This window comes from Anabrus simplex, chromosome 9 (assembly GCF_040414725.1).
Source record: "Anabrus simplex isolate iqAnaSimp1 chromosome 9, ASM4041472v1, whole genome shotgun sequence".
Classification (NCBI taxonomy): domain Eukaryota; kingdom Metazoa; phylum Arthropoda; class Insecta; order Orthoptera; family Tettigoniidae; genus Anabrus; species Anabrus simplex.
Window position 1 is genome coordinate 6,979,884 of NC_090273.1, and position 27,561 is coordinate 7,007,444.

The 27,561-nt window shown below is 39.1% G+C and overlaps 1 protein-coding gene across 2 annotated transcripts in view; it reads left to right on the top strand.

Annotated features, from left to right (window-relative positions):
- The window catches only part of LOC136881314 (golgin subfamily A member 6C), a 131,416-nt gene that overhangs the window by 47,847 nt on the left and 56,008 nt on the right, over nt 1-27,561 (top strand). For both annotated transcript variants that reach the window (XM_067154123.2, XM_067154124.2), the window contains exons 6-9: nt 11,162-11,252; nt 12,524-12,584; nt 13,538-13,630; nt 14,236-14,313. In XM_067154123.2, coding sequence (XP_067010224.2) covers nt 11,173-11,252; nt 12,524-12,584; nt 13,538-13,630; nt 14,236-14,313 — 312 coding nt within the window. In that variant the 5' untranslated portion in view covers nt 11,162-11,172. The remainder of the gene's footprint in view (nt 1-11,161; nt 11,253-12,523; nt 12,585-13,537; nt 13,631-14,235; nt 14,314-27,561) is intronic.

The window sequence follows — 27,561 nt, forward strand, 5'->3', positions numbered from 1 at the left end:
TATCCTGCTGAAACAGAGCATTGGGCAGCCCCTGAAGGTACGGGAGTGCCACCGGCCGCAGCACACGCTGCACGTAGCGGTGGGCATTTAACATGCCTTGAATACGCACTAGAGGTGACGTGGAATCATACGCAATAGCGCCCCAAACCATGATGCCACATTGTCTAGCGGTAGGGCGCTCCACAGTTACTGCCGGATTTGACCTTTCTCCACGCTGACGCCACACTCGTCTGCGGTGACTATCACTGACAGAACAGAAGTGTGACTCATCGGAGAACACGACGTTCCGCCATTCCCTCATCCAAGTCGCTCTAGCCCGGCACCATGCCAGGCGTGCACATCTATGCTGTGGAGTCAATGGTAGTCTTCTGAGCGGACGCCGGGAGTGCAGGCCTCCTTCAACCAATCGACGGGAAATTGTTCTGGTCGATATTGGAACAGCCAGGGTGTCTTGCACATGCTGAAGAATGGCGGTTGACGTGGCGTGCGGGGCTGCCACCGCTTGGCGGCGGATGCGCCGATCCTCGCGTGCTGACGTCACTCGGGCTGCGCCTGGACCCCTCGCACGTGCCACATGTCCCTGCGCCAACCATCTTCGCCACAGGCGCTGCACGGTGGACACATCCCTATGGGTATCGGCTGCGATTTGACGAAGCGACCAACCTGCCCTTCTCAGCCCGATCACCATACCCCTCGTAAAGTCGTCTGTCTGCTGGAAATGCCTCCGTTGACGGCGGCCTGGCATTCTTAGCTATACACGTGTCCTGTGGCACACGACAACACGTTCTACAATGACTGTTGGCTGAGAAATCACGGTACGAAGTGGGCCATTCGCCAACGCCGTGTCCCATTTATCGTTCGCTACGTGCGCAGCACAGCGGCGCATTTCACATCATGAGCACACCTCAGTGACGTCAGTCTACCCTGCAATTGGCATAAAGTTCTGACCACTCCTTCTTGGTATTGCATTTGCTCTGTCAGTCAGTGTATATATATTTGTATTGAAAAGGTGGACACAATAATTTTAATCTTGAAAGAGTTTACTTACAGTATCCAGTAATCGGGAGATAGTGGGTTTCTAGCCCCACTGTCGGCAGCCCTGAAGATGGTTTTCCGTGGTTTCTCATTTTCACACCAGGCAAATGCCGGGGCTCTACCTTAATTAAGGCCACGGTCGCTTTCTTCCAATTCCTAGGCCTTTCCTATCCCATCGTCGCCATAAGACATATCTGTGTTGGTGCAATGTAAAGCAAATAGCAAAAATATTAGAGTGAAATATTGTGAATAGCTTCAGATAGCTAGGAGTAAAGTATTGACATTAAAAGAGTGCAAAATAAGGAGCCTAGTGTGGAAGAAGGAAACCCATAACGAGACCTGCGCAGTGACAAGTAGAGACGAGAGTAAAATTCAAGCCATTGAAATTAAATTATGATAGGAAGAAGAAATGAAGATATGTTTTACAGCCCTTGTAATGTTGGGCAGCGTCAGCCATGTTAATGTGGCGTGATGGAGGATAGTGGTGTCCAGATGTCCGACATTTACCTGTCCCGCAGATCTTGTCCTCGAGGTGTTTAAAAGTATGCCAGAATGGCATAGAATAAATGGCTATTGAAAACTGAAGATTTTATTTCCTGATGTTGTGATAGTACTTATATCACACCCTCACACTACATGTACAAATGTGAGATATTATTGTCAGTATTCTATTTATTATTATTATTATTATTATTATTATTATCATCGTCAGTATTTCATTTGTATATTTTGTCATTAATCTTTGTAAGCTGGAAGGTATCCACATATGTTGTATGAGTAATTTGTTTTGAACTGGGAAAACATTGCTATATTGGACCCTGGTAATTTGTATGACTCATGCGGACATCCCAGTGTCTGATGAGATGAGCTTGTTGTTGTACTAGGAAATTTCTATGACTCATGTAGAACTCTCGAGAGTTTGTTTATAACTTGGGACCAAGTACGAGTTCAGGACATGGTCTTGACTAGAGGATCACTCATGATTGGCTGGCAAGGACCAATCCAGACGTATCATCTGAGAGGAAGGGAGAAGCGGATGTTTATATAAACTTCGACATCACGACGGAAGAGAACCACAACTGACACACTGTACGAGAAGGAAGTAGTGCGGAAGCACTGAACGGGAAGGAAGTAGTGCTGATACACGGTACTGGAGTGACACGGCTGCAATGGACTGGACTTCAAACGTTCGTGGAGCGTAGTCTTGTTATTTTCATGGAAAGTGGCTGATCGACGGATTGTGGAGTGCTTGCGCATTAAGTATTGTAGCACTTGTGGCAGTCTGGCATTATATATTGGTGAAAGCTATCTCAGACTTTCCATAATTTATGTTCAGGATCGACAAGCATGTGTTGCTCAAAGGTATATATCTTTACAACAAGTGTTAAAATCTGTGAACACAGTATTACAAGGTACAGTATATGTGTGATGTTATAAGTGCTGATTATGAGAATTGGCAAGTCGTATTGATACAGAGACAGTGGAAGGGTATTTATCTACATATATGTACATTGTGCATCGGACTATCTACAAATGGTAGCTTAGTTCTCGCTTTCGTTTTCCCCACTGTTCTCATTGTTGTTGTTGTAAATATGGAGTCTTCCAGCAATCTTTTGTTTGTGTATTATAAGTGTATTGTGGTGTGTTGATGAGGTTAGATATTTTAGAATCAGTGTAGTTATTGATGAACCTAGGTGCAGTTCCTACCTATTTAGTCATTTTCAGGAGGTTAGGTAAGGCCTGCAGCAGATGTACCAGTACGCAGCATTATGTACACGCCCTGGGATATAAAGTTTATCATGCTCTATCAAAATTCGAGGGACCATTCTGGTGAACTCTGGCGCCCATACTACGGATATTTCGATACATTGAGTAATATTAATTTATTTCAATGTTTTTATTTATCTATATATTTTTATTCATGATTTTATTTATCAGTATCATCAAATAGTTACAATGTTCACTATTCAGTTGATTATTCAATAGCCTTGGCAGTTGCTTTCTTTATGCTCTTGTAATGTTACTTATATATTGTGGCAAAAAGAAGACATAAATTCTTTGATACTCGGGGAGCTCAGGACCCAAGCTTGGTCACCATGAACTGTGCAATTGGTTTATTCTGTGGCCAACAAATGTTACGGTTATGTGCTCTGCCATGTGGTGTTGATACAATACTAAGCAAGTGCCGTTGAAGATGCATCAACTCACCAAGCACAGATTATTGCCCCATCTGGTATCTAAAGGCGTAAGCTGTTCCTGTTTGTTCTCTCAATATGGTTCAGTTTAAAATGATTTTTGACCAAATGCCAAACCTTCAAATTATTAGTGCAACAAAATTGTCTAATATTTTAGTATTAAATAAATTGGGATTGAGTGTGTTTCCCACAAATAGCTTAACATGAAGATTTCTTCATGTGATGAATATAAAATGCAGAGGTGAACGGAACGGAATTTACCATTATTTTAATTACACTGATAACTACAGTGTGTTGTATAAGCACGGCAAGGTGTAGAATTTACCTCTTAAATAATTGATTCAAATGTTTTTTACTTAATAAGCCCTGTTAAAAATGACTGTGTGTATTTCATAGGCAGTTATATTGTAAACTAGCTGATGTAGCCATGCTTCGCTACGGAATTCTACATATTCTAGGTTAGGTAGTGTACACCTTGTGAGCAAGATTGTATTAAATTGCATAGCTCTTAACGTTACCCTAGAAATGCGACGGGGAAGTCACCAAACGTCTTTTCTCATATGAAGACTGGGTTAGGGAATTTTTCGTTGTAATGGCAGTCCTGCTTGCCTACCATCAGTCAGAATCAAATTGGAGAGTTTTAATTATAATGGCAGACACTCGCTCTCCACCTGCCTTTTACATCCTCAGAAAGACTGTGTTAGTGGTTTTTCCAACTGAAATAAACATAGCTCATTACAATGACATCAATAGGAATGGCGTGATTAAAAGCAATGTTTTCACATGAAATACTCAATCAAATGAAAAACCACACATTTTCTCAGTTTTTGCGAACAGGACTATGCTGCCGATCTAACAATCGAAAGTTCCAGAGCTGGAATGACCAAACCGCAGACAGACGTGATCCGTGAACACTCTTAATCTTTTTTCGGCGGTAGGGGGGTTGTGTTTCGAATAGTGGAGAGTCCCAGGGCAAAAACTATGCCCTTTTACTAATCTGTTTCCTAGGAGTACCCCATGAGTCGGAACATCTCAATTCACTACAGTGGCGGTGGAAGAAAAACTATCTGACTTGGAGGCAATTTTTTCCTCCAAGCCAGAAGAGAAACCCACTCTTCACTGCTAATTTGGAATAAAATGAATCTAGAATTTAAAAAAAAGTGAAGAGGAAGAAGTTTTTCTTAAGAAACTGCTCTTTTCGGGGTTGAATTTTGAGTTATTTAGTGAATTGTGGTGCTATAATTTGGAATAGTCCTAAATTGTCATTCTAGACCAGATACTACTACTACTACTACTACTACTACTACTGGCTTTGCCTGAATTGTACACACTGCTCATTCAAAACAGCGCATCACAGTAGGGATCGAATACCTGGAATACTATGATGAACCAGTGTGTTACGTATTAGCAGTATCAGAAAATGTATGAACCAGAGGAATGGCATGCTAAAGGAGAAAGTTTTCTAACTCCCAGCTATTTCCCGCCAATATTCAGTCAGGCTCTTATACTCTGTACGCAGCAGTAATTCCATCTATTGGAGATGAGTGGCAGCGTAAGAGACAAAGAGCATGACAACAAACATGGTCAATGTAATGTTATTGTTGATCAATGTTATGTGCTTTCGATATTGTTTTAGTTTCCTTCCGACTCTGAACTACCACTCTTATCATAGTCGGTGTGGTAAAACTGAATAAAACATAAATGATCAGAAATTGTATTGTCTATAACTTTTGTTGCGCAGTACTTTTTGATAGGACCAATAACATGGATATTTAAAAATTAAATTTTAGGCACTTTCCCCTAAACTACAATTTCATCCAGGGTGAATAAAATTGTTTAGACCAGGGCCTCTCAAACGCCCAAAATCTCACGCTTGCAAACTGCGGTGCAGAGTTCCTGTGCACAGTGCATTGGTCCCACTTGGCTCGGCTCGGACCAACGCTTCATCTCTGGGCTACTCGGCTAAGCTCAGCTCAACTCAGCTCGGATTTGGAGTGCTACGGAGCAAGTGAGGAAGAGGGAGATGGGCGGAGCGAGCGAGACAGATGTGGGGAAAGAGAGAGAGGGACAGCTGTTGTGAACAGCGGTTCGCGACTTGCCTTTCGCATGTAACAGACTGAGCGAACAAACTCGGACGAGATTCGAATCCGCGACCTCCAGGGTATAAAGCCTGTGATATGAAAAGTAGGAGGTAGATGAACACATGTATATATGAAGGGAAATTACAGGAGAGTCTGTATATGTCTATAATTCATAATTCCTAAATAATAGTAATAATAATAATGGGAATGGCAGAATATTCCATAGAAAGAATTAGAACATTCTATGTGGCATAGGAACTTGTAAAACAAGAGCTTTGTGTTTCATTGTTATGACATATTGTACGCTGTCGTGTCAGAGACATACGGATAGCTTCGAAGTTGTTCTAGAAAATGACATGTAGTTACGTGACTGGGAGGTCCCATACTAAGGAACCAATCAGAGAACAGTGATGCTGTGATGAGTGGTGGTAGTGTATTAATCAATAGAGAGTTCTCGAAGGGATGAAAAAGAAATATAAACTCGTAAACAACAAGGCTTTTTTATCTCAGATCTTGAAGGTGGCTTTTGACTGTCGGTGTTTAGACTGTGTAGGACAGAGGCCCAGTGGACAGATAAAGGGCTAGGGAGAACTGTTGAGAGTGCTGGTAGACTTTCAGTAGAGCCGCAAGTACGCAGTTAAAATATTAGTAAGTTAGAGGGACAATAGGCTCTTGAACTGAGTGTAATTCGTTAGTGAACGATCACAGGGGTTTTCCACACCAATAGTCAATTAGGTGTTGGAGTATAATAATAATAATAATAATAATAATAATAATAATAATAATAATAATAATAAACCAGCATTCATTCTTATTGGGAGAGTTTCGTATCGCAGTCGAAGTAACGGGTTCAGCTGTATAGGGATCAACTCCCTCTCGTTGTTAAGTATTCAACCAGTGAATATACATATTCTTGTGTGTAATATAAAGACTCAGAGAAAGTTCTGAAGTTGATGAGAGATTTACAGTTGATTGGTGTCAGAGTATATAGTGTCAGAATTGTATATGTAATTTGTACATATGTGTATACATTCAAGGGTTTTAGAATATAAGTGATATTTAAACCATCTTTGCCAATCTGTCTATAGGCTCCCGAATCCTCAGCCTGCCATATTCTTAGGATACGACACAGCGGTATAGCTCCAAATCGAGTAGTGGGGGTCTGCACTCTGGTCAACCAAGCAAAGTCGTCTTTTGCACCGTGCACCATGAGAGACCCTGGTTTAGACTGTAGTTTCTTATTCTCCGACTCTATATGCCGATTTCCATTAAATTCTGTGAACCCATTTTCTCGTGGCTCGTCGTTGATATCGACTTAGCAACAAAAATACAAATTGATGATTATCTGTGATATCATAGCCAGTATGGTTAAAATGTATCAGACATAAATGATCGGAAACATAATTCTATATAATTTCAATTATGTAGTATTTATCGATAGGACCATTAATAATAATGTAAATATTTGAGAATTAAATTTTAGGCCTACCACTAAACTACCATTTCACTTAGCGTGAATAAAATGATTTATAGCCTAGATTGTAGTGGCTCACCCCCCACCCCCCGACTTTACATACCGATTTTCATTAAATTCTCTTCAGCCACTTTCTCGTGATGCGTGTACATCCGTACAGACAGACAGAAATGACGGAAAAGTAATAAGTGCATTTCCTTGTTACTGTGGACACGACCGCTACAGAAATACAATTCTTTTCAAATTCTGAGCAATGTACAGACAAAACTCTTAGTTTATATATATATATATATAGATAGGTAGATAGATAGATAGGTATGTGAAGTATGTAATACTCACTCTCACTCACTCCGTAGGCTTCTGAGGGATGTGAAGTTCCCGTGCCGATCTCACAGTCCTCTTCCATCCTTTTCAGTCTTGAGCCCGCTCGTCCCAATTATCAATTTGGAGAGTCTGGCATACCTTGTTGATCTCCTCCTTTCAGCTGCTTTGGGGTTTTCCTGAAGGTCTTTTCTCATTAGAGATCCCTTGTATAGATCTACTGGTGCTCTGTTATCCTGCATCCTCAGTACATGTCCAGCCCAGTGCAGTCTGTTGGATTGTATCACACCCATTATAGTGTGTTGAAAGTGGGTGTAAATCTCATAATGAGATCTTTTCTGCCAGCTTTGAGAGATAGGATTGAACCATGGGCCAAATATTTTTGTATAAACTTTATTCTCAAAGACTTGCAACTGTTGCTGCTCTTTCTTGGTTATACTCCATGTCTCAGAATCATGATAGGAAATTATGATAGGAAGGAGAAATGAAGATATGTCCTACAGCCCTTGTAATGTTGGGCAGCATCTGCCATGTTGATGTGGTGTGATGGAGGATAGTGGTGTTACACCCAGTCCCTCGGGTGTGCGGATGTCCGACTTTTGGAGGACATTTACCTGACCCGTAGACCTTGTCTACTGGCCAAATGATTGTATTGTATATAATCATTTTTGTGTTCCTTGTTAAAAACTTGGAGCCCAATATAGAGCTCATAGAGTAAAATGCCTTATTTGCTTTCTTAATTCTAGCTTGGTGTTCCTGTTGTCTTCGGTTTTGCTCATCAATTAATACACCAAGGAATTTAAACTCCTCTACTCTTTCAAATATCTATTTCCCAATCTTCAAAGGCAATCTGTCAAACTCCCCGTGATTCGGTCTCTCTACAACCGTGTAATGTGTCTTTTTATCATTTACCCATAAGCCAGTTTTTGCGGCCATTTCTTCTAGTTCCACAAAAAACTGCCTAATTTCTGATTCATTGCAGCCAATAAGAACAATATCATCTGCATATGCAAGGACTTCATGTTGCCTCCCCATTATGATGCCAGCAGGTGCAAGAGCTAATTTCCTGATAAGCTTCTCCAGTGCAATGTTGAATAGAAGAGTAGGTAGTGCATCCTCTTATCTCAGACCAGTTTTATTCTGGAAGGAACTTGATTTTCTGCCCTTGAGCAAAACACAGCTAACAATACCATCCATACTTAGTTTACACATGTTAATTAATTTTATGGGAAAACCAAACTCCATCATGATTGAATTGAATCATATGCCTTGAAGAAATCTATAGAGAGATAATGAACCAACTCCTTGTGTTCCCACACCTTATCATTAATAGTCTTAATTTGCAGATATTTTGTCTGTAGTGGATCTGTTACTATGAGAGCTGTTCTGATAATCCCCAATAACATTTTCAGCAAATGGTTTTAAATGCTGTAAAAGAATAAAAGACAGAATTTTGTAGACCGTGTTTATAAGAGATGTGCCAGATAATTTTGAAGTTCTTCCTCATCCCCTCCTTTATGAATTGGGACAGTAAGTGATTCCTGCCATTCTTTTGGAATAATTTCATCATGCAATATCCTTAGAATGTAATCTTTCTCCACCATATTTAATAAGCTCAGCAGGAATGTTGTCACATATAGTACTTTGTCATACCTCTTGGTATGATGGCTCTGGTATTTGTTCTTCTGATGGTTTACCAATACAGGTTTCTGGATCAGCGCAATTCAGCCAGGAATCAAAGTATTACTTAATTAAGTTTCCAGATCTATCTCTCATAATACTCGATCTTGGTTGAAATCCTTTTTTAATTGTGTTGACAATTGCATACATCTTGTGGATCTTCCTGTTTATGTAGTCATCTTGGATTGATTCTATTTGTTGTCTCAGGCAGACTTTTTTCTTTCTACGAATTAATTTACTACATTCTTTCTGTTTTTCTCTGTATTATTCCTCAACATCTACATTCATATTAGACTACAGCCACTTATTATGCCATATTGCCAATTCATTAACTGACATGCCTCATCGAACCATTTCTTTTTCTTACTAATACCTTTTGGTATCACTTTCATTGCTACTGTTGTCATGATTTGTTTCGCATTATTCAACATTTGTTCACAAACTTCGTCATTTGTTTCATCAATCTCTTCTATAGGACCTTCTCCCAGAATATCAAATTGTTTGTAATTTCCACATTATACTTTAATCTTTCATCCTCCTGCTTCTGTTTCTCAGTGTCAACTTTGCATCTTTCGTCGGTCTGTAACTTACAAGAGGTTTTCAATTTAATTTTAACAGAAGCAATGATTATATTGTGATCAGCTCTTCTGTAAGCTCTGATATCAGTTATGGAGCTTCTATGCCTGTTATCAATTAGTACATGATTTATCTGATTGGCAGTCTTACTGTTACACGAATACAATGTTTCCTTTTTTATGTGGGAAAGTGGTACTCCGCACATTCATGTTTGTGGATGTAGTGAAATTGATTAGTCTAATGGCATTATCATTGCTTTCGTCATGCAGACTTTCCTATTGTTGGTACAAAAATTTCTTCCTTTCCAACTTTTGCATAGAAATCACCCAAAATCATTTTGACATCATGTTTGGGTAATTTATTCCACAGTTGGTAGTTCACCAGTGATATGTTAAACCATTTAGAATGTACTCTCAAATAGCATAGTCTTTCATTCACATGTTCAAAGGACAGCACTGAAGTTACTAGTGAATTTTGGACACAAAATGTAGTACCAAATTCTTGGGGTCCAGTTTCTTTACCACTCTTAAAAAGTGTATACTTCTCCATGTCTTGTGTAACGTTACCTAATAATCTAGTCTCTTGAATTGCAGCAATTCGTACTCTATACTTCTCCAAATGTTGACTGAGGATTTTGAAGTATCCAGGTTTATACAGGGTTCTTACATTCTGTAGTGTATTTAAAAATAATAATACAGTGAGTGCGCTAGTAACAACAGCGTAACGACACAGAGATGTATACTCTCTGGAGAGAACAGCTGTTCTTCTCATTGGAACTTTCATTGTAGTGAATAGTTACCCCATGCTGTGCAACAAATGCATTTCCTAATAAAATAATGTTAAGTACTGGATAAGTATATTTAGTAGAGTGTTCAGAACATATAACACATTCGTAAAGCTGATTTCCATTGCACGGTCTTCATATTTTGATATCCATATTATTCATTCAAGGCAAATATGAGATATTTGTAAGAACCTTCTTTTTTAGACAATAGAGCCGTTAACTCTAAGTGGAACCCCCAACCAGAGACTTTTCTGTCAGGGTTACCATACCTTAGCCAAGTAGTACCAGTTTTACGGCGCCAGGTACTCGCCCTCACCCCTTCTATTAGGATAGGATTTGCTGGTTATAATGAATAGGAGGTGGTCCGTCAGCCAAATATTTCTCGAGTTTTAGCAGGTACACTTACTCTACCCAAGGTTCTCAACCAGCCGATGCTTGGGATACCCATTCAGGTCTTTAATGGAGTGGTTTCCCGTTCCCTTACCCATCCTGTGCCATTGGCCATCTAGTGGCTCTTCCGTCTTTAGGAGCAGTTTCTTACTCCAAGGGCAAGAGAGTGCCCTTCCTCCTAGGAGGCCGTTGGCATTTGGTAGAAGATGGTCTCCTCATACCGGGAGATACTTGGTATGTAATGCAGTAATTAAATAGTATAAGCGTACTGTATTCGTATGAGGTACAACTGTACTGTTTGATACATGAGTGTACCGTTAATTTTCTGAGATTGGAGAAAATCCTCTACATCCTGGCCTGGGGTTGGTACTGTTTTACCGAAGCTAAGTCAATATTGCACATTGCTAGTGTGATGTGTAGTAACGAGGGCAAACACCTAGTCCCCAATTAATGAGACATGGTTGACATCCAGAACCTGCAGTCGTCTGAACTGTTGGGTGGTATACAGACTATTCAGCCAAGGAACCGGACTAAGATGGCTTCAGTTTTTGTTTAAAGTCTTCTGCAAAGTAATAGACATTGATTCTGTCCTGCTGATGTTGTGCTTATGTTTCTCTTGTTTCAGTTGATGGTAGGATGTTAATTGCAAGAAAAGTTGGAAGTGCCCAATATGCAAACAGTCATGGCCAATGGATGCCTAGAAGTCCTGTTTCCAAGTAAGTTCAATGACTTTGCTCCCATCTTCAGTTAAGGATATTTTTTTCTTCAGATGTAATTCCTATAGCATACCTGCCAACGATTTACCCAGAAACTTTCCGTTTTTTAACTCGTCTTCCGATTTTCTGATTTATTTTTACTTCTTCCGGTTTTTGACCAGGATAACCTCCAGTGCCGGCCCCGCACTGTAGGAGTAGCATGCCTCTGTCTCTTACCCGGAGGCCCCGGGTTTGGTTCTTGGCCAGGTCACGGATTTCTACCTGCATCTGAGGGCTGGTTCAAGGTCCACTCAGTCTACGTAATTACAATTGAGGAGCTATCTGACGGTGAGATGGCGGCCCCGGTCTAGAAAGCCAAGAATAACGGCTGAGAGGATCCGTCATGCTGACTACATGACACCTCTTACACTGCAGGCTTTCGGGCTGAGCAGCAGTCGCTTGGTATGAAACTATTATGCATTCTGTTGCGTGTGTCGGTGTGACATAAATATTATTATTCGTATGTGTCATAAATGAGAATGATTAGGTACATTTTCTTGTAAACATTTTTATGTTTTCTTAGTTTAAGATTGTAAATTTAATGGTCAATTCGCATTGTAACTGTAGATATGTATGCCTTTTATCATGACCGTTTTTCACCTAGACTGTGGTGCAATATATGTGATGAAATACAAGAATTCATTAATGTTATTGGCTTTACGTCCCACTAAATACTCTTTTACGGTTTTCGGAGACGCCGAGGTGCCAGAATTTTGTCCCGCAGGAGTTTTTTACGTGCCAGTAAATCTACCGACACGAGGCCGACGTGTTTGAACACCTTCAAATACCACCGGACTGAGCTAGGATCGAACCTACCAAGTTCAGGCCAGAAGGTCAGCGCCTCAACTGTCTGAGCCACTCTGCGCGGCTCCAAGAATGAAAAATCTTCCAATTTTTGGCAGGTATGCTATAGTGATATCGGATGTGGACTAAAGTTATAAAACAGTTTATCATTAGGCGAGATAAAAATGGCATTTTCAATCAGTCAAACTGAGTTTTGTGCAACATTCTATGTCTTAAGAGAAAATCTGCCCTTTACGTGTATTTATCCAGCTTTCTTCCATGTCAAGACTGAAGCCCGCCCTCCTGACGATGAGGAGAGAAGACAACAGAGTATGAAAATGTTGCTCCCTCCCTTCTCCCTGTATTTGTCTTGGTCCTGTCCATTTCTTGGGTTGACATTATTCTTTAGTATGAACGACTACGTTCACTTTACTTTTCTGTTCCAACAGTGAACTATCGTGTAGAGAGAAGGTGCCTATCCGTGGTCCTTCTGTCCCATCAGTGTCACAGGTAAGTTATTCCTCTGGGATTACTCTATAAGTGTGATGCATGTTCATATTGTTACACCTATAACAAAGTGTTGACACTGAGTAAAAAAAAATATCACAAGATTCACGATTAGACCTTCATCATTTGAGTGACATTATAAACAGACTGACCTTTCATGTATAGCTTTATCTAGTTTCTATGCTTTATGCTTGTTTCTTGCAACTATCATATTTCTCCAAATGCAACATGATCCCCACTTGTTCCTTCAGAAAAATTTAATCAGGCTTAAAACTTGCTTTGTGAAATCATAATTTTATTAATAATGAATTACAAATTTAATTCAAGAAACAATAAACACACACAAGTGTTATGTAAATTCTACCTACTTGATACTTTCTTAGAAAGTTCCAGGAATTCCTCTTCTTGTGCCAGATCGTGAGCCCAGATTTGTATTGCACGTGTGTTTTTGATGCACATGCCTTGGGCGTCCTTGATGTGGGCTACTGAATGGTTTTCTCGTAGAGTATGCAGGTTCTATGCCAACACTAGTTTTAATTATGCCATAATTTTTTGCAGCTGCACAATTATTATTCAACTCTGCAAGTTTAATATCCATTGACTTAAAATTTGCATCATAATATTGATGAGAACCCATTAAAAGCTTGCCAGTTCTATGTATGTGCAATACGACTATCCATCATGAAAATAATCCTGCTGTTTATAAAAAATATTACTTCTACTAAGCGTCAGGTAAAACTGGCTGCCGCTAGACAAGTGTCGGTAGCGATGTTGAAGGTCATCGCCTTGGGGGTGGAGGGAAGCAGCATGGTGCCAGTGGTGTTCATTACTGTTAGGTCGCAAATGCAAGATGACCCTCGATTTTTCACATGAAATTCTGAGGGAATAAAACACCATCTTGGATTCTGAGAAATAAGGTACTTTTCTAGCTTCTGTTATTGTTGTATGTGTTACAGGACATTAAGAATAGTGAGATGAAGTTGAGGAAGGAGGTGCAGGAACTGGAAAGGAAATTGCAGGGGAAAGAACAGCAAAAAGATTGTATTCGGGTAAGTTTGTAGGTCTCATGCCTCTCCTGGTGCTCCAGGAATAACAACTTAACATTCATAATGGGATGAGTACATAAGTATGTATACATCATCTTGTTTTAAGAAATGTTTAGGTAAGAAACGTTAGAAGAACGGAATATATGTAGTATCTTCAGAAAGTGACGCCTATAATATTGTTTTTATAGAATACATGCCAAGTAAAGAAAAACATCACCAGATTCATGTTTTGCCAATGGCCGTAGCCGTGTTGAAACACCGGATCCCGTGAGATCTCCGAAGTTGAGCAACATTGGGCGTGGTCAGGAGTTGGATGGGTTGCCACGCGCTGTTGGTGGGGGGTAAGGAAATGGAGGAGCGGAAAGGAACTGGCCACCCTACCGCACGTAAACTCTGGCTCAGGAGCACCTCTGCGGAGGTTCGGACCTGCCTTCGGGCAGAATAACCCTTACCTATTCATGTTTTAACGTTCATTATTTGAATGATGTTATGGACATTTCATGTTTAGTTTTGTCCATTCTTATTTGTACTTTTAAGTAGTTTGTCTGTCACATGCTTGTTCCTTGCAACTACTTCTCTAGCATACATTAACATTGTATGTGTTACAGGGTAATAAGAATAGTGAGAAGAAGTTGATGAAGAAGTTGAAGGAAATGGAGAAAGAACAAGAAAAAGAACGTGTCCTGGTAAGTTTATAGTTCCCATGCCTCTTCTGGTTCTCCAGGTATAACATCTTACCATACCATAAAGTCCTTCCTTTAGAAGCGTACCTACCATATTGGTCCGAATATCAGATGGCGCTGATTGGAAGTTGTTTGCAAGAAAAATTCCCCACCTGACTGAGGGGATTTTTGTGGGGTTTCCTCAGGTTTGTTATGTAACACTTAACAATTTGTTGGTGTGATCTGTTAGTAGACATTGCACAATAGTAGTGCGACATCTGTGAATACTGTTCTTGATGTGCCAGCATTCCTAAATCTTTCTTTGTCTTTCCAGCAATATTGTATGTTCCAGTTGGAAACTCCGAACTTTAGAGCGGCCTGTGCACTTGTAGAACATTTTGCCTCATGTAAAACCGGCAAATTGAAGTTTATACCTGAATGCCTTGTCTCTCCTTTAACTAAAGTGATGAAGGATTTCTCCTTTCCACACAACTGGAATAGTGACCAACAAGCAATAGATCACAAGCCATAAATTGGAAAAACACATCACATCTCAAGAGATTTTGGTTTATTCGAGACTGCGAACTCAGCTGTGTTGTCTGTAGAGACTCCTGCTGCAAAAGGTAGTATATGCCTTCACAAAAATGAGTCTTTTTAAAGGTTAGGCTGCGCATATAAGATGACCACAGTTTAGCGTAAGTTCAGTAAGGTATTACTGATGTATTCACAAAGACGCACACAAAATGCTGTCACTTGTGAACACTAATTTATTTACTGTATTTACACGTTACATATCAATAAACCACCATTTTGAACAACTGCCTATCGCAAAGCATAAGAAGAAGAATGCACCAGAGGCATGTCAACTACCAAGTCAACAAAACCAATTCACATACTTCAAACACTCGCTAGCACTACTTCTCCACAAGTCGCATCAAAACAACTCCTGTTAAACAATAACTCCACTCCAGCATCAAGATTGCCTCCTTATATATGTGCTTGGCGAGGCTTCTAGAAGGATATGTCACAACATATCTTCTCGTAAATTTCTGAGTTTCCAATAACGTAGTTACAATGTAAGGAAGGTTCTACATAGTTCTTGCCATACATTCTGGATATTACGGTGTGTTGCACAATATTGTAGTGGATTATACATCATATATACAGGTAATAATAATTTATATACTATTAATTACAGATTCCTACATTAACTAAACTCATATGAATTTATATACAGCACATATTTTATGGCATAACTTCACAAATAATATGATCGTCCATACCTTACTACGTAAATAATAATAATAATAATAATAATAATAATGATAATCCATGGGTTAAAGAACATTGTTTTCAAGTTATATCAGTCTATTACACTTGCATCAATACCTTACATTCATTGATGCATTCTATTGCACTAATTTTCACACTCTGCCCCTACAATGACAATTAAAACCATTTAAGTTGGAAATTTGATTTTGCATATTAATATTTCATATTCAGAGGTACATGTTGCTCTATAAAAATTAGGCATCTAGTTGCTAAAATATCCTTTTCATCATGTATCATGGCTGGTTACTTTGCGTCTTGGTGGTTCACAGTATTCAGATTGGGTCATTTTAAAGATAATGAAGTTTTAGTAAGTACTGTAAATGTGTTCAAAAATTTTTTTTTTTTCCAAAATTGTTTCCCGGAGAACCATCGAGTAAGTGCGCCAAGACTAGAATTATCACCTTGGTGGTGGAAAAAGTACTTAACATCAAAAAAAAAAAAAAAGAAGAAGTAAAATATTTCTGGCTGCTTTATATTGAATATTTTAAAACTGCTATATATTACAAAAGTAACTATCATATTAAGCATATAAATAGCATGTTGGCAACATAAGAGTTAATAACAAAATGTATCAGTATAGTATGAAAGCATGCAGACATATTTGTTCTTCCCATTATATCATCTGCATATGTTAAAATTAACAGCCGATCAGTTTGGCCATGCCGGGAGATGTGGGTTTGAATCCCAATTTTGCAGCCCTGAAGATGGCCACGACCACTACTTTTCCTATCCTTGCATCGCCGAAAACATTCGATGTGTTAGTTGGAGGTTAAATAAAGAAACCTGAACAGACTTATAGTTCCTCTGATGTTTATCATTGTTGAAGAAGAGGGAGGTGAAAGAGTCCCCTGGTCGTTACAGGACTTCACACCATGTTCTGAATATTAATTTGACATCAGGGCCCTATTTTATAAAAGTTACAATTTTACAGGTGGCAGTTGACAGGAAAAGGTTTACATTTTGACAATTTTGTAAATTTTTAAGGCAATTTTACAAATGTGTGTTTCATAAAACTTTTGAACTCACAGGTAAAAAGTGGACATATTTGTCGTATTGTAGGCTACATATAGTATTATGAAACAGATATATGTCATTAGTTTTTGACATATTTACAAATGTGTAGAATTGTTATTGTGGAGGTGACAAGTGAATGTTTTGTAATTTAAGATCTCTTGTGGATAATGAACTCTAGTAACAGCGTTAGTAGCAGTAACGGAGACACTCTGTGTGTTAGACAACAGATTAACCTAACCTTCCATTCCTGTGGCTTTGTAGTAGAAGAATATATAAGTAATAATAATAATAACGTAAATGTTTCCACCTTTTCAATACAATATATTCACAAAATTCATAACCATCAATTGTAGTAGAAGGTAAATTTCACCAAAATTGTCGCACCTGACAAGTTTTATGAAATAGAGCGCAGGTATTTTCCATTGTAGCTCTTACCAGTGGGATCAGTTTTCTTGGAATCTATAATTCTTCCATTGTTGCAGAAAGGATACTTCTATCAATGATGTTATAGGCCAATCAAAAATCAATGAAGAGGAGATTCTGTGTCTATTCCAAATTCATTACATTTCTCGAGTATCTGACGTACCGTAAAAATATGATTCACTTTTTCTCTTCCTTGACAAAATTGATCAGTCATCTCTGATAGTCCCCTATTGCATCAGCCCGTTAAACAGAATGTTGGAAAAGATCTTCTGATGTCAGTGTTTAGCGTATCCCAGTCTGCATTTCTGCACAGATAAGTTCAATTCCTGGAGCATTATTGTACTTAAGAAGATAAAAATTAGTTCATGAGGAGCCAGTGTTGGATTTAGAAAGAAATTTTGTTGCAAGGTACAACTGGTGGGATTTCAGCAGGGCAAATCAGATCAGTTGGATTGAGGACACCATTTGGATTGCATAGCCATACACCTTTCCAAAGCATTTGACAGAGTGGAACACGGAATATTATTAAAGGAACTGGAGGGAATCAGATTGGACACAAGGGTTATACGTTGGATAAGAACATTTCTAAATTCAAGGGTTTAGGAAGTCAAAGTAGGATATCATGTATTACAGGAAGAGAAAGTTTGGAAGGGAATTCCACAGGGTAGTATAATCGGTCCATTACTTTTCTTAACACATGGGTAACGGGCCCCGAGATATCTCGTAGTACGCTCGCCAGCGGTAGGTGACTGGTCCCGAGAAATCTCTGTTTTATTCACGACATTGTTTCGGTCTCCCTGAAACATGTCTTGACCATATATTGAACTATTTCGGACTTGCATATTGTGTAGAATAAATCGTAGATGTATATCTGCCACTTTTCTTTTATTCACAGCCTTCTTTTATTCTTTGATTTTGTTTAAAACATCGATTTTCTTTCTGCCGGTTCAGTCAATGATAAGATGGAGTGTTCGCGTAATACAGTGTTAGGTGACAATGATATTTTAGAATAATTGCATGCCGATGATCGTTCAGATGGATATAGTGATTGTGAATTAGTGGAAACTGAATGTGAGAGTGATGGTGGAAGTGATATTCAAGCCCCTAAACGCCGTAATTTACATAGTGTGCTCATTTATTCAAGTGACTTATGACGAAAACGATGTAAACATTAATGATGTATTAGGAATTGACGCTGAAGATGGTTTTATAAAGACAGATCTACCAAGATATTTACAACTTTAAAGAAAAAAATCTTGACTGGTTTAATATTTATGTACATTTTTATAATCATGTGCACTCTAGTATGCTCAGTAGAAAAATGTCTGATCCACAGGGTATGTGATAAGCTCAAGCATCCGGTCAGCAGTGTGTTAATACATGCAAACAATTTAGGGAACAATATAACATCAAAAATAACATTATACACAGATGACATAATTGTCTATAGGGAAATAAATAACATTGAGGATAGTTGAGAATTACAAAGGGACCTTGACAGTATCCAACAATGGGTTGAAGAGAATAATATGAAGGTTAATGGAAGCAAATCAGCTGTTATAACATTTACAAACAGGAGCTTAAACACTGAATTTAAATATACTTTGGGAAAGGTAATTGTCCCAAAAGATGGCAAGTGCAAATATGTAGGTCTGAGATTTGAAAGTAATTTGCATTGGAAGGGTCATGCTGATGACATTGTTGCGGAAGCATACAGATCGTTACATCTCATATTGAGGCTACTTAAAGGATGCAACAAAGAATTAAAAGAGAAAAGTTAACTTACTTAGGTATGGTTTGTCCATTATTGGAATATGCAAACAGTGTTTGGGATCGTCACGAGGAATAGCTATTAAAAGAAATGGGTTGTGTGCAGAGGAAAGTAGCAAGATTTGTAACGGGGGATTTCGGGAGGAAAAGTAGTGTGCCAGAAATGTTAGAGAAACTTGGGTGCGAAGATTTAAGTAAGAGAAGGGAGAAAACTAGACTTATACGATTATATAGAGCCTATACAGGAGAGGAAGCATTGGCGAGGGGGGGTGGGGGTGTCTGTGAGAGGCTTCATTTGCAAAATAATTATATCAGCAGGGCTGACCACTTTCTATCACTTGTTCCAGAAGATATCTTGTGAACCCAGGTCCTCTTCCTTGAACCACTGCTCCGATATCTTCTCTGCATTTATCAACTGTTCTCCATGGTATTTGGGTGTTCTACATTATTGTTGTTGTTGTTATTATTTTTTATTATTATTATTATTATTATTATTATTATTATTATTATTATTATTATTATTATTATTATTATTATTATTATTATTATTATTATTATTTATTCCAGGGTATCTGTGGAACAGCAGAGGTGAAAGAAGGTGCCACAGTGAATGGGTCTAACTACCAAATCAAAGTTAATATAAAACTTTAACAAGGTTATAATTTTTTCTTCTTTTGTAAAATTAACAACAATTGACAAAATCACAGGTACTAGTAGCAAAAGACAAGTCTAGTTAAGACAAGATAGGAGGAATAAACAGAACATGAGCTTTAAGTCCTCATTTAACATTTCCTAAGCTTCGCACTAATTTTTTTTTAACGATCACCATCTTATGCATGGGCAGAACACCCCTCAAATACCTGGAGCACTAGCTCCTTAATTTACAATGTCACGCCTCCCAGAAGCACAATTACAATAGATGAAAAGAGCTGACACACTCTCGGTTCTTCAAGCCCATTAAAGGTCATACCAGACTTTACAATTAATTGCCATCAAGGCACAACTTACAAACATGACACAGGGGTATCTTGTACCCAACCTACGGGGCCTTAGCAGAAAAAGAACAGGTTAAGTAAATGGCCTGAAATACAATAGGAAAGGAGGCGTGTATCTGCACTCCTACACACGCATTCTTAAAACCTAAAAGGCACTAGGCCGAGGACGCAGGGGCTATTCCCAAACTATGGAGGTGACCCGCATAAGAAAGAAATTTAAAACATTAAGGAAGGGTAGAAAATCAGTTACCAAAACGCAGTCACCTCAAACCAAAATGAAGGGGAGCTCGAGAGGATAAATCACTCTCTATCCCCAAATTACCGTTACAGATTTACTTAAGTTTTTACATAAGCCGGCAGAAAATTACATGTTTATAAAGATAGGTTACATGGTAAAGGTTTCGGACCTTTCCCGCGGGTTAAACTGTCGAGCTAGCATGAAATAAAGATGTTTAAACGGCCATTACCTTATTGAAGACCTGCTGCCTGATGAAAGAGGCGCCTCCCGCCTCCTGCTTTACTTTCACATACTTAGATGTTGATCAAGTGGCCGAGAGACGAGAAAATCAGCAGTTTATAAACCCTCGGGGAAAGTTCGAGACCTTTCATGAATAATCAAGACACACCCCCAGGTTTTTATTGGTTACATTCAACAGTTACACTCAAAATCGAAGAAGAAATATATGATTGGCTGAAAATAAATTACAGAAATTATTGATTGGCTGACTTCAAAACTGGCAGAAAGAAAAGATAAATATTGCCAACCCAAAAAGTGAATGAACGAAATTTAGTTAAGGCAAAATTTATGAATACAAAACTTATTCAAAAATGTTCTTTCAATTCACACCAGGGTGCATGATCATAGTTTTTCAGCAGTGACATCTATGAGAGAATGTCCAAACTTCTTGATAAATAGTAAACAAAAACAAGTCGAAATTCACACAGTGACATCTTCAGAGCAAAAGTTTAAGTAGGTCCCATTTCAAGTTCACTGTTTCTCCTGTAGAGGAGTACTTTAAGGCGGAAGATTTGTGGCATAGAGGTGTACCACCCGGTACAATAATAATAATAATAATAATAATAATAATAATAATAATAATAATAATAATAATAATAATAATAATAATTGCGTTCCGGCCTTCTAAGGACCACGTTACAATTTCAGTTGTTCCTCCTTAGTTGTTCTTTCGCCGGGCTGAGTGGCTCAGACGGTTAAGGCGCTGGCCTTCTAACTCCAACTTGGCAGGTTCGATCCTGGCTCAGTCCGGTGGTATTTGAAGGTGCTCAAATACGACAGCCCCGTGTCGGTAGATTTACTGGCACGTAAAAGAACTCCTGCGGGACTAAATTCCGGCACCTCGGCATCTCCGAAGACCTTAAAAAGTAGTTAGTGGGACGTAAAGCAAATAACATTTGTTGTTCTTTCCTTTTCTTCCAGTATTCTTTCATTGTTTCACTGTGTTTCTTTTTCCTGTCTTCAGTCCACTTTGTGCCTGTTTTCTTTTCCTTCCTCCCTTGGAATCCGTCCATTTGTAAGACTTCCTTCCTAAAAATCTTTCTTTCCAATATATTATGATGATGATGATGATTATTATTATTATTATTATTATTATTATTATTATTATTATTATTATTATTATTATTATTAACTGGAATCATTTATAATAGTTGTGTTATTAACCACAAAGTGGGAGAGGGTAAAATGGTGGCTTTTTTTTTTATTTATTTCAGAGACAGCATCGAGAGGAGATGGGTTCTGACACAAACTTCACTCTCCTAGGTAAGAGGTGAGATAAGTTTTTTGAGAATAATATTGTCATTGACCACTGATAAAGAACGCGTAAAATAAAACAACACTGGAATTGTGTAGGAAGAGGACAGCCCGTTGAATAGAATGTTGACTAGTTTGTCTACTAAGGAACAAGCCGTCTCATCAATGATAAGGGAGCCTACTTTTCCATTTTCGTCTTCCTCTTCCATAAATCTTACTTTGTTCAAAGAGGTGATACTAGTCTCGCCACATATGCCCTCAAGATTTTGGCGTGCGGTAAGTGCAGAATTGTCTGGGTGAATAAGGATGTCCCTGATGATTGGCAAAAAGGAATAATCATCCCAATTTTTAAGAAAGGCGATAAGAAAGTATTGAAGAACTGCCGGGGAATTACTCTGATATTGCATGTTACTAAGATAATGGAGAGGATACTGGAAAGTAGGATAAGGTTGAGGGTTGAAAATCAGGTACAGGAAAATCAGTTTGGTTTCAGAAGTGCGAAAAGGCATATGACAGTGTCCCCAGGACTAAAGTTTGGGACAGTCTGGTGCAAAAAGGAATTGGACAGGGATTGATAGAAATGATCATGGCAAAGTACAAGCAATGTTGTACAGTGGAACCTCGATTCTCTGTTTTTGGAGGGACCATGGAAAAAAAAAAAAAAGTACAACACGGGAAAACGGAAAATCCGGGAACGAATGAACCATCAACAATTTGGCTAAACATCACAAAAATGAAATATGTATACTTATAATCTTACAAACGCCCCTAAATCAAACCAAACTACAGCCCCAATGGGCCTTCCGCCTACCAAGCGAACGCATGGTCAGTGTGACAAATCCTCTCGGCCATTATTCCTGGCTCTCTAGACCACGTCACCATCTCACCGTTAAATAGCGCCTCTATTAAAGGTAATCGTGGAACGATTGAACCTGGAACCAGCCCTCATATCCAGGTAAAAATGCCTGGTCTTGCCGATAATCGAACCCGGGCCCTCCGGGTGAAAGGCAGGCAAGTTAGACCGCGGGGCTGGCTTCAAACATTAATTACCGGTACGTGACTTAAAAATCTTGAAACTCTACACTCAGTTTTACTGGGGAAACTTCGTCAGATTCCTTTGAAAACTTCTTTCAGTTCAGCAATTTTGACCAGCCAAACTCTTCGAAAAATCTAATACCCGTAACGCCAAGCCAAACAACAATAGACCACGAGTAGTTTTTAATTCTCTAATCTAATAAAACAAAGAACATAAGATACAAAAACGCCCAATATGTTGGCAAAATCCTTTTTTTTTTTTATCTTCCATTGTAATTTGGTCACCGGTATAGTTTTCCTAGTCAGTTTGTGGAAATCTTGTACCTCATAAATTAGGCCTACCGTACATCGACAATTAAAGGTTATGTTAAAGTCAAGAATATGGTTTCGAATGTATCGATCCTCAAGTTCTCCAATGCATTATATTCAATTCTGCCTCTCACTAATTACAATCAAATTGGAAAGAGAAAATATATCATTAACACTTCTGAAATTATGATTGATTGTGACCTTGAGCTCAGCTGGAAAGCGCGCTCGCTGTAAAAGTCAGTACGAGTGCAAAATGATACAAGGTTTTTAAATGTAACGTGTGCTGGTTTTTATAACATTTTAACACAAAAACGTGTAATTCCCAGTCTTATGTTAGGACGAAAACAGTAATGGGCAATCCTAAAATCTCCCATGGCTTTATGTACGTATGTTTATTTATTTATGTATTTATTTATTCATTCACGAAGCACAAGATACAGCTACACTGAGCAAATTTCACTTGCACTGTCAACAGACTATTTAACAAACGTAAACTTTCATAATAAAATATAACAAACATAACAAAATATAACAAGATCAGATACACATCCTACTAATAACTGTCCAAATCGAAAACCATGAGAATGTCCATGTTCATAGCCAAGTCGTCGTGGGTCAAGATGGCGGTATAATCCCTTCACATCAACTTATCTTTAAGATACTATTTACACACCTCTCGAATACACTTTTATTTCATGCTATATCAAGCTCTTGTCTCCTATTAATATTGTTAAAGAATGTTGGGAGGCGGATTAGGAAAGATCGTTGAAGTATTGAGTGCTGAGTGTGGGGAATGTGGAGAAGGTCTTTGGTTCTGGTGGAGCGGGAAGGAACGCGGAGAGAGAAACAAGATGTTCCGAGCGGTAATGTCCATTTAAGATCTCGTGGAGGAAACTCAGGTCAGCTACCTGTTGCCTGATGTGCAGCGGTGACACATTAATTGCCATTAATATCTGCTGCTTAGACAGATTTCTGAGCTTGGGGTTTCTGTTCCTTACAATTGCAGCAAAGAAGGACACTGCTCTGTCTAACTGCTTGGTATTGGAGGGGGCGGCTGTTGTCCAAATCGGAGAGCAGTAGTTTAAGAGAGGTTGAACGATCGTGAGGAAGAAGTGACGAAGAGCAACGGGGTCAGAAATTTCTGTGAAGCGATAGAGAATGCCTAGTAATTTCATAGCTTTGGTTGTATATGTTTCTATATGGGTCTTAAATCGTAATTTTGTATCGAATATTACACCTAGGTCATGCTGTTGCGTAACCACGGTGATGGGCTTGTCGAGTAGGTAATGTAAGGTGCAACATCTGTTCTGGTCTCGATAACATAATCATATACAATAATATTAAAATGCTAAATTTGTGTTACTGAAGAAGGAGCAGTTTTGATTCCTGTTTGAAAGCCCAGTGACTATACAGTGCCCTGAGGGAAGTACCGAAAACCTGTTCGGCGACACACTCGAGAAAAGTAAGTAATCATCAAACCCTGGACATAATGTAGACATTTTGCAAGTACGAATATTTGACGAAACTTGTTCCGTCTTCAAATAGAGCTGTCAAAATGCACTCTGTCTCCTTCCAATTGTTGTGGGTACTCTCTGCTTTATGATTTCCGAGGATTCTCTAAACAATACCACCCGAATGCGATGCTAAGATGATCCCTTATGCAAGTTCACCGCTGATCGCTTTTCCAGTACAGTACTTCCTCAAATTACCACAATGACGGGACGTCAACATCAAGATCCATAAGTATGCCATAGCCGTCCTTTTGTAAGATACAGTTTCACAAAAAACACATGATCGAGGATTTAGCGTTGATGGGACTGAAATTTCTGGACGGCTGATCCGGGAGAACGTTTCTTCGAGGAACGGATAATGTGAGATTTTTACAATATGATTTAATTAGAATGATCGCGAGACAATGTAATTTGAACGAATAATACAGGAAAACATAGTTTCCGGGAACGTATAATCGAGGTTCTACTGTAGTTGCGTGCAAACACAAGTTGGCAGGACAAGTTGGTTCAAAATAACTAGTGGGCTGAGACAGGGAAGTGTTCTATCACCAATCCTGTTTACAATAGTAATGGATGACATCATGAGAACAGCAAAATCAGCATATGCAGGAAGAGAAATGAACATGATGTTATTTGCAGATGATATTGTGATTTGGGGAGAAGAGGACATAAAGGTTGAAGAACAGTTGGATGTGGTGAGCGGGAAGATTGAAGAATGTGGATTGAAAATAAGTGTAGAGAAGAGTAAAACTCTTATTATGACTAGAGGAGAGAAGGAAGGGAAAGGTCAGATTAGACTTGCAGACAAGCCGTGGAAGTAGTGGAAACGTTCGAATACCTGGGGAGTGAATTAATGGAGAATGTTCGACTGGATGCTGAGATTAATAAGAGGATTCAAGCTGGAAGTTGTTTCTATCATAGTGTAAGAAACATGTTATGGGACAAAGATGTGCCCATGGAAGCAAAGGAAACTATGTACAAGGTGTATTATGTACCCATAACAACTTACGGGGCAGAAGCTTGGACAATGACAAAGAAGGATGAGAGTCGAATACAGGCAGCCAAAATGAAGTTCTTGAGGAGTATGATACAGAAGAGTAGAGGAGACAAAATAAGGAATGAGAAAATCTGGGAAGAAATTGGAGTGGAAGAAATGAATGATAGAATTGAGAAGAGCCGACTAAGATGGTTTGGGCACACAAAGCAAATAAGTGATGAAAGAATGCCAAAAAAGATGATGGAAATGCAAATGCAAGGAAGGAGAGGCGACCACGATTGAGATGGAAGGACAACGCAGTATTATAGGAAGAAACCTGGACTGGGACACAGTGTTGGAGGAGGAGTGGTGGAAAGACCAAAGAAAATGGAGAGGAACCATATTTGCCCCTACCCAGCTACAGCTGGATAAAGGGAAATGATGATGATGATGATGATGATGATGATGATAGGTGCAGCATATTTAACATACATTATCATTATAGACTGTTATGCCTTTCAGCGTTCAGTCTGCAAGCCTCTGAGAATTTACTAAACGTCGCCACAATCCTCGATTTGCAACTAGTGTTGTGGCCTCATTTAGTTCTATACCTCTTATCTTTAAATCGTTAGAAACAGAGTCTAACCATCGTCGTCTTGGTCTCCCTCTACTTCTCTTACCCTCCATAACAGAGTCCATTATTCTCCTAGGTAACCTATCCTCCTCCATTCGCCTCACATGACCCCACCACCGAAGCCGGTTTATGCGTACAGCTTCATCCATCGAGTTCATTCCTAAATTAGCCTTTATCTCCTCATTCCGAGTACCCTCCTGCCATTGTTCCCACCTGTTTGTACCAGCAATCATTCTTGCTACTTTCATGTCTGTTACTTCTAACTTATGAATAAGATATCCTGAGTCCACCCAGCTTTCGCTCCCATAAAGCAAAGTTGGTCTGAAAACAGACCGATGTAAAGATAGTTTCGTCTGGGAGCTGACTTCCTTCTTACAGAATACTGTTGATCGCAACTGCGAGCTCACTGCATTAGCTTTACTACACCTTGATTCAATCTCACTTACTATATTACCATCCTGGGAAAACACACAACCTAAATACTTGAAATTATCGACCTGTTCTAGCTTTGTATCACCAATCTGACATTCAATTCTGTTGGATTTCTTACCTACTGACATCAATTTAGTCTTCGAGAGGCTAATTTTCATACCATACTCATTGCACCTATTTTCAAGTTCCTTAGTTGATGTGTTTCGCAAAGATGATAGCATAATTGTAATTCCGGCTGACAAGGTACTGTTTCAGTCATCATGAATACAACTGACTATGGAACAAAAATGAACAACCTGCTAGAAGAAGAAACATTTAAAAAAGTAAGGAATCCCACCAAAAAAAAAAAAAAAAAAGTCACTAGACTCTACTTACTTCTGATACGAAGGAGATTATTAAGAACAGATGGAAGGAGCAGCAGTGGCTGGAACACCACTTTGAGTGTGCTGCATTAACTGTAGCACCTAAGTGCTTCTATTGTTATGTAGATGATACATTTTTGGTCTGGCCACATGGAAGAGAAACATTATATTAATTTTTGAAGCATCTAAATTCCATTACCAGGATGATCAAATTCACAATGGAAATAGAAAATGAAGGTGAATGATGTTTTCTCGATGTACAAGACACTAGGCCGGGCCCGGACAAGTCTCAAGCACGCGACAAAAAGGTGCTGAGACTGAGCATTGCTGCAATTTGGTTAACATCAACAGCTTCACGTGAAAATGAATCTACTCGAAAATAAGTTGAGATCCTCGCAATCCATGTGAATGGCCCAGGTCTAGAATATTCTGAAGAGATGAAATTGTCAGATGATTCTGGATCTGTTGGGAAAGTGAACAAGAATGCAGCAGCTCAGCACTGAAAGTGATTACACCACCAGCCCTACCTTCGTACGCTATTTACCCACTCGAGTGCATTAAGAGAACTGACAGGGATAGTACAAACCAGGACTTCAGAAAGTAGAAAATGTATTCCTTCGTCGGATGCGGATAAAGATTCCTGACCTAGCCGGGAATTGAACCCGGAGCCTCCGGGTGAGAGGAAGGCACGCTAACTCTAGACCACAA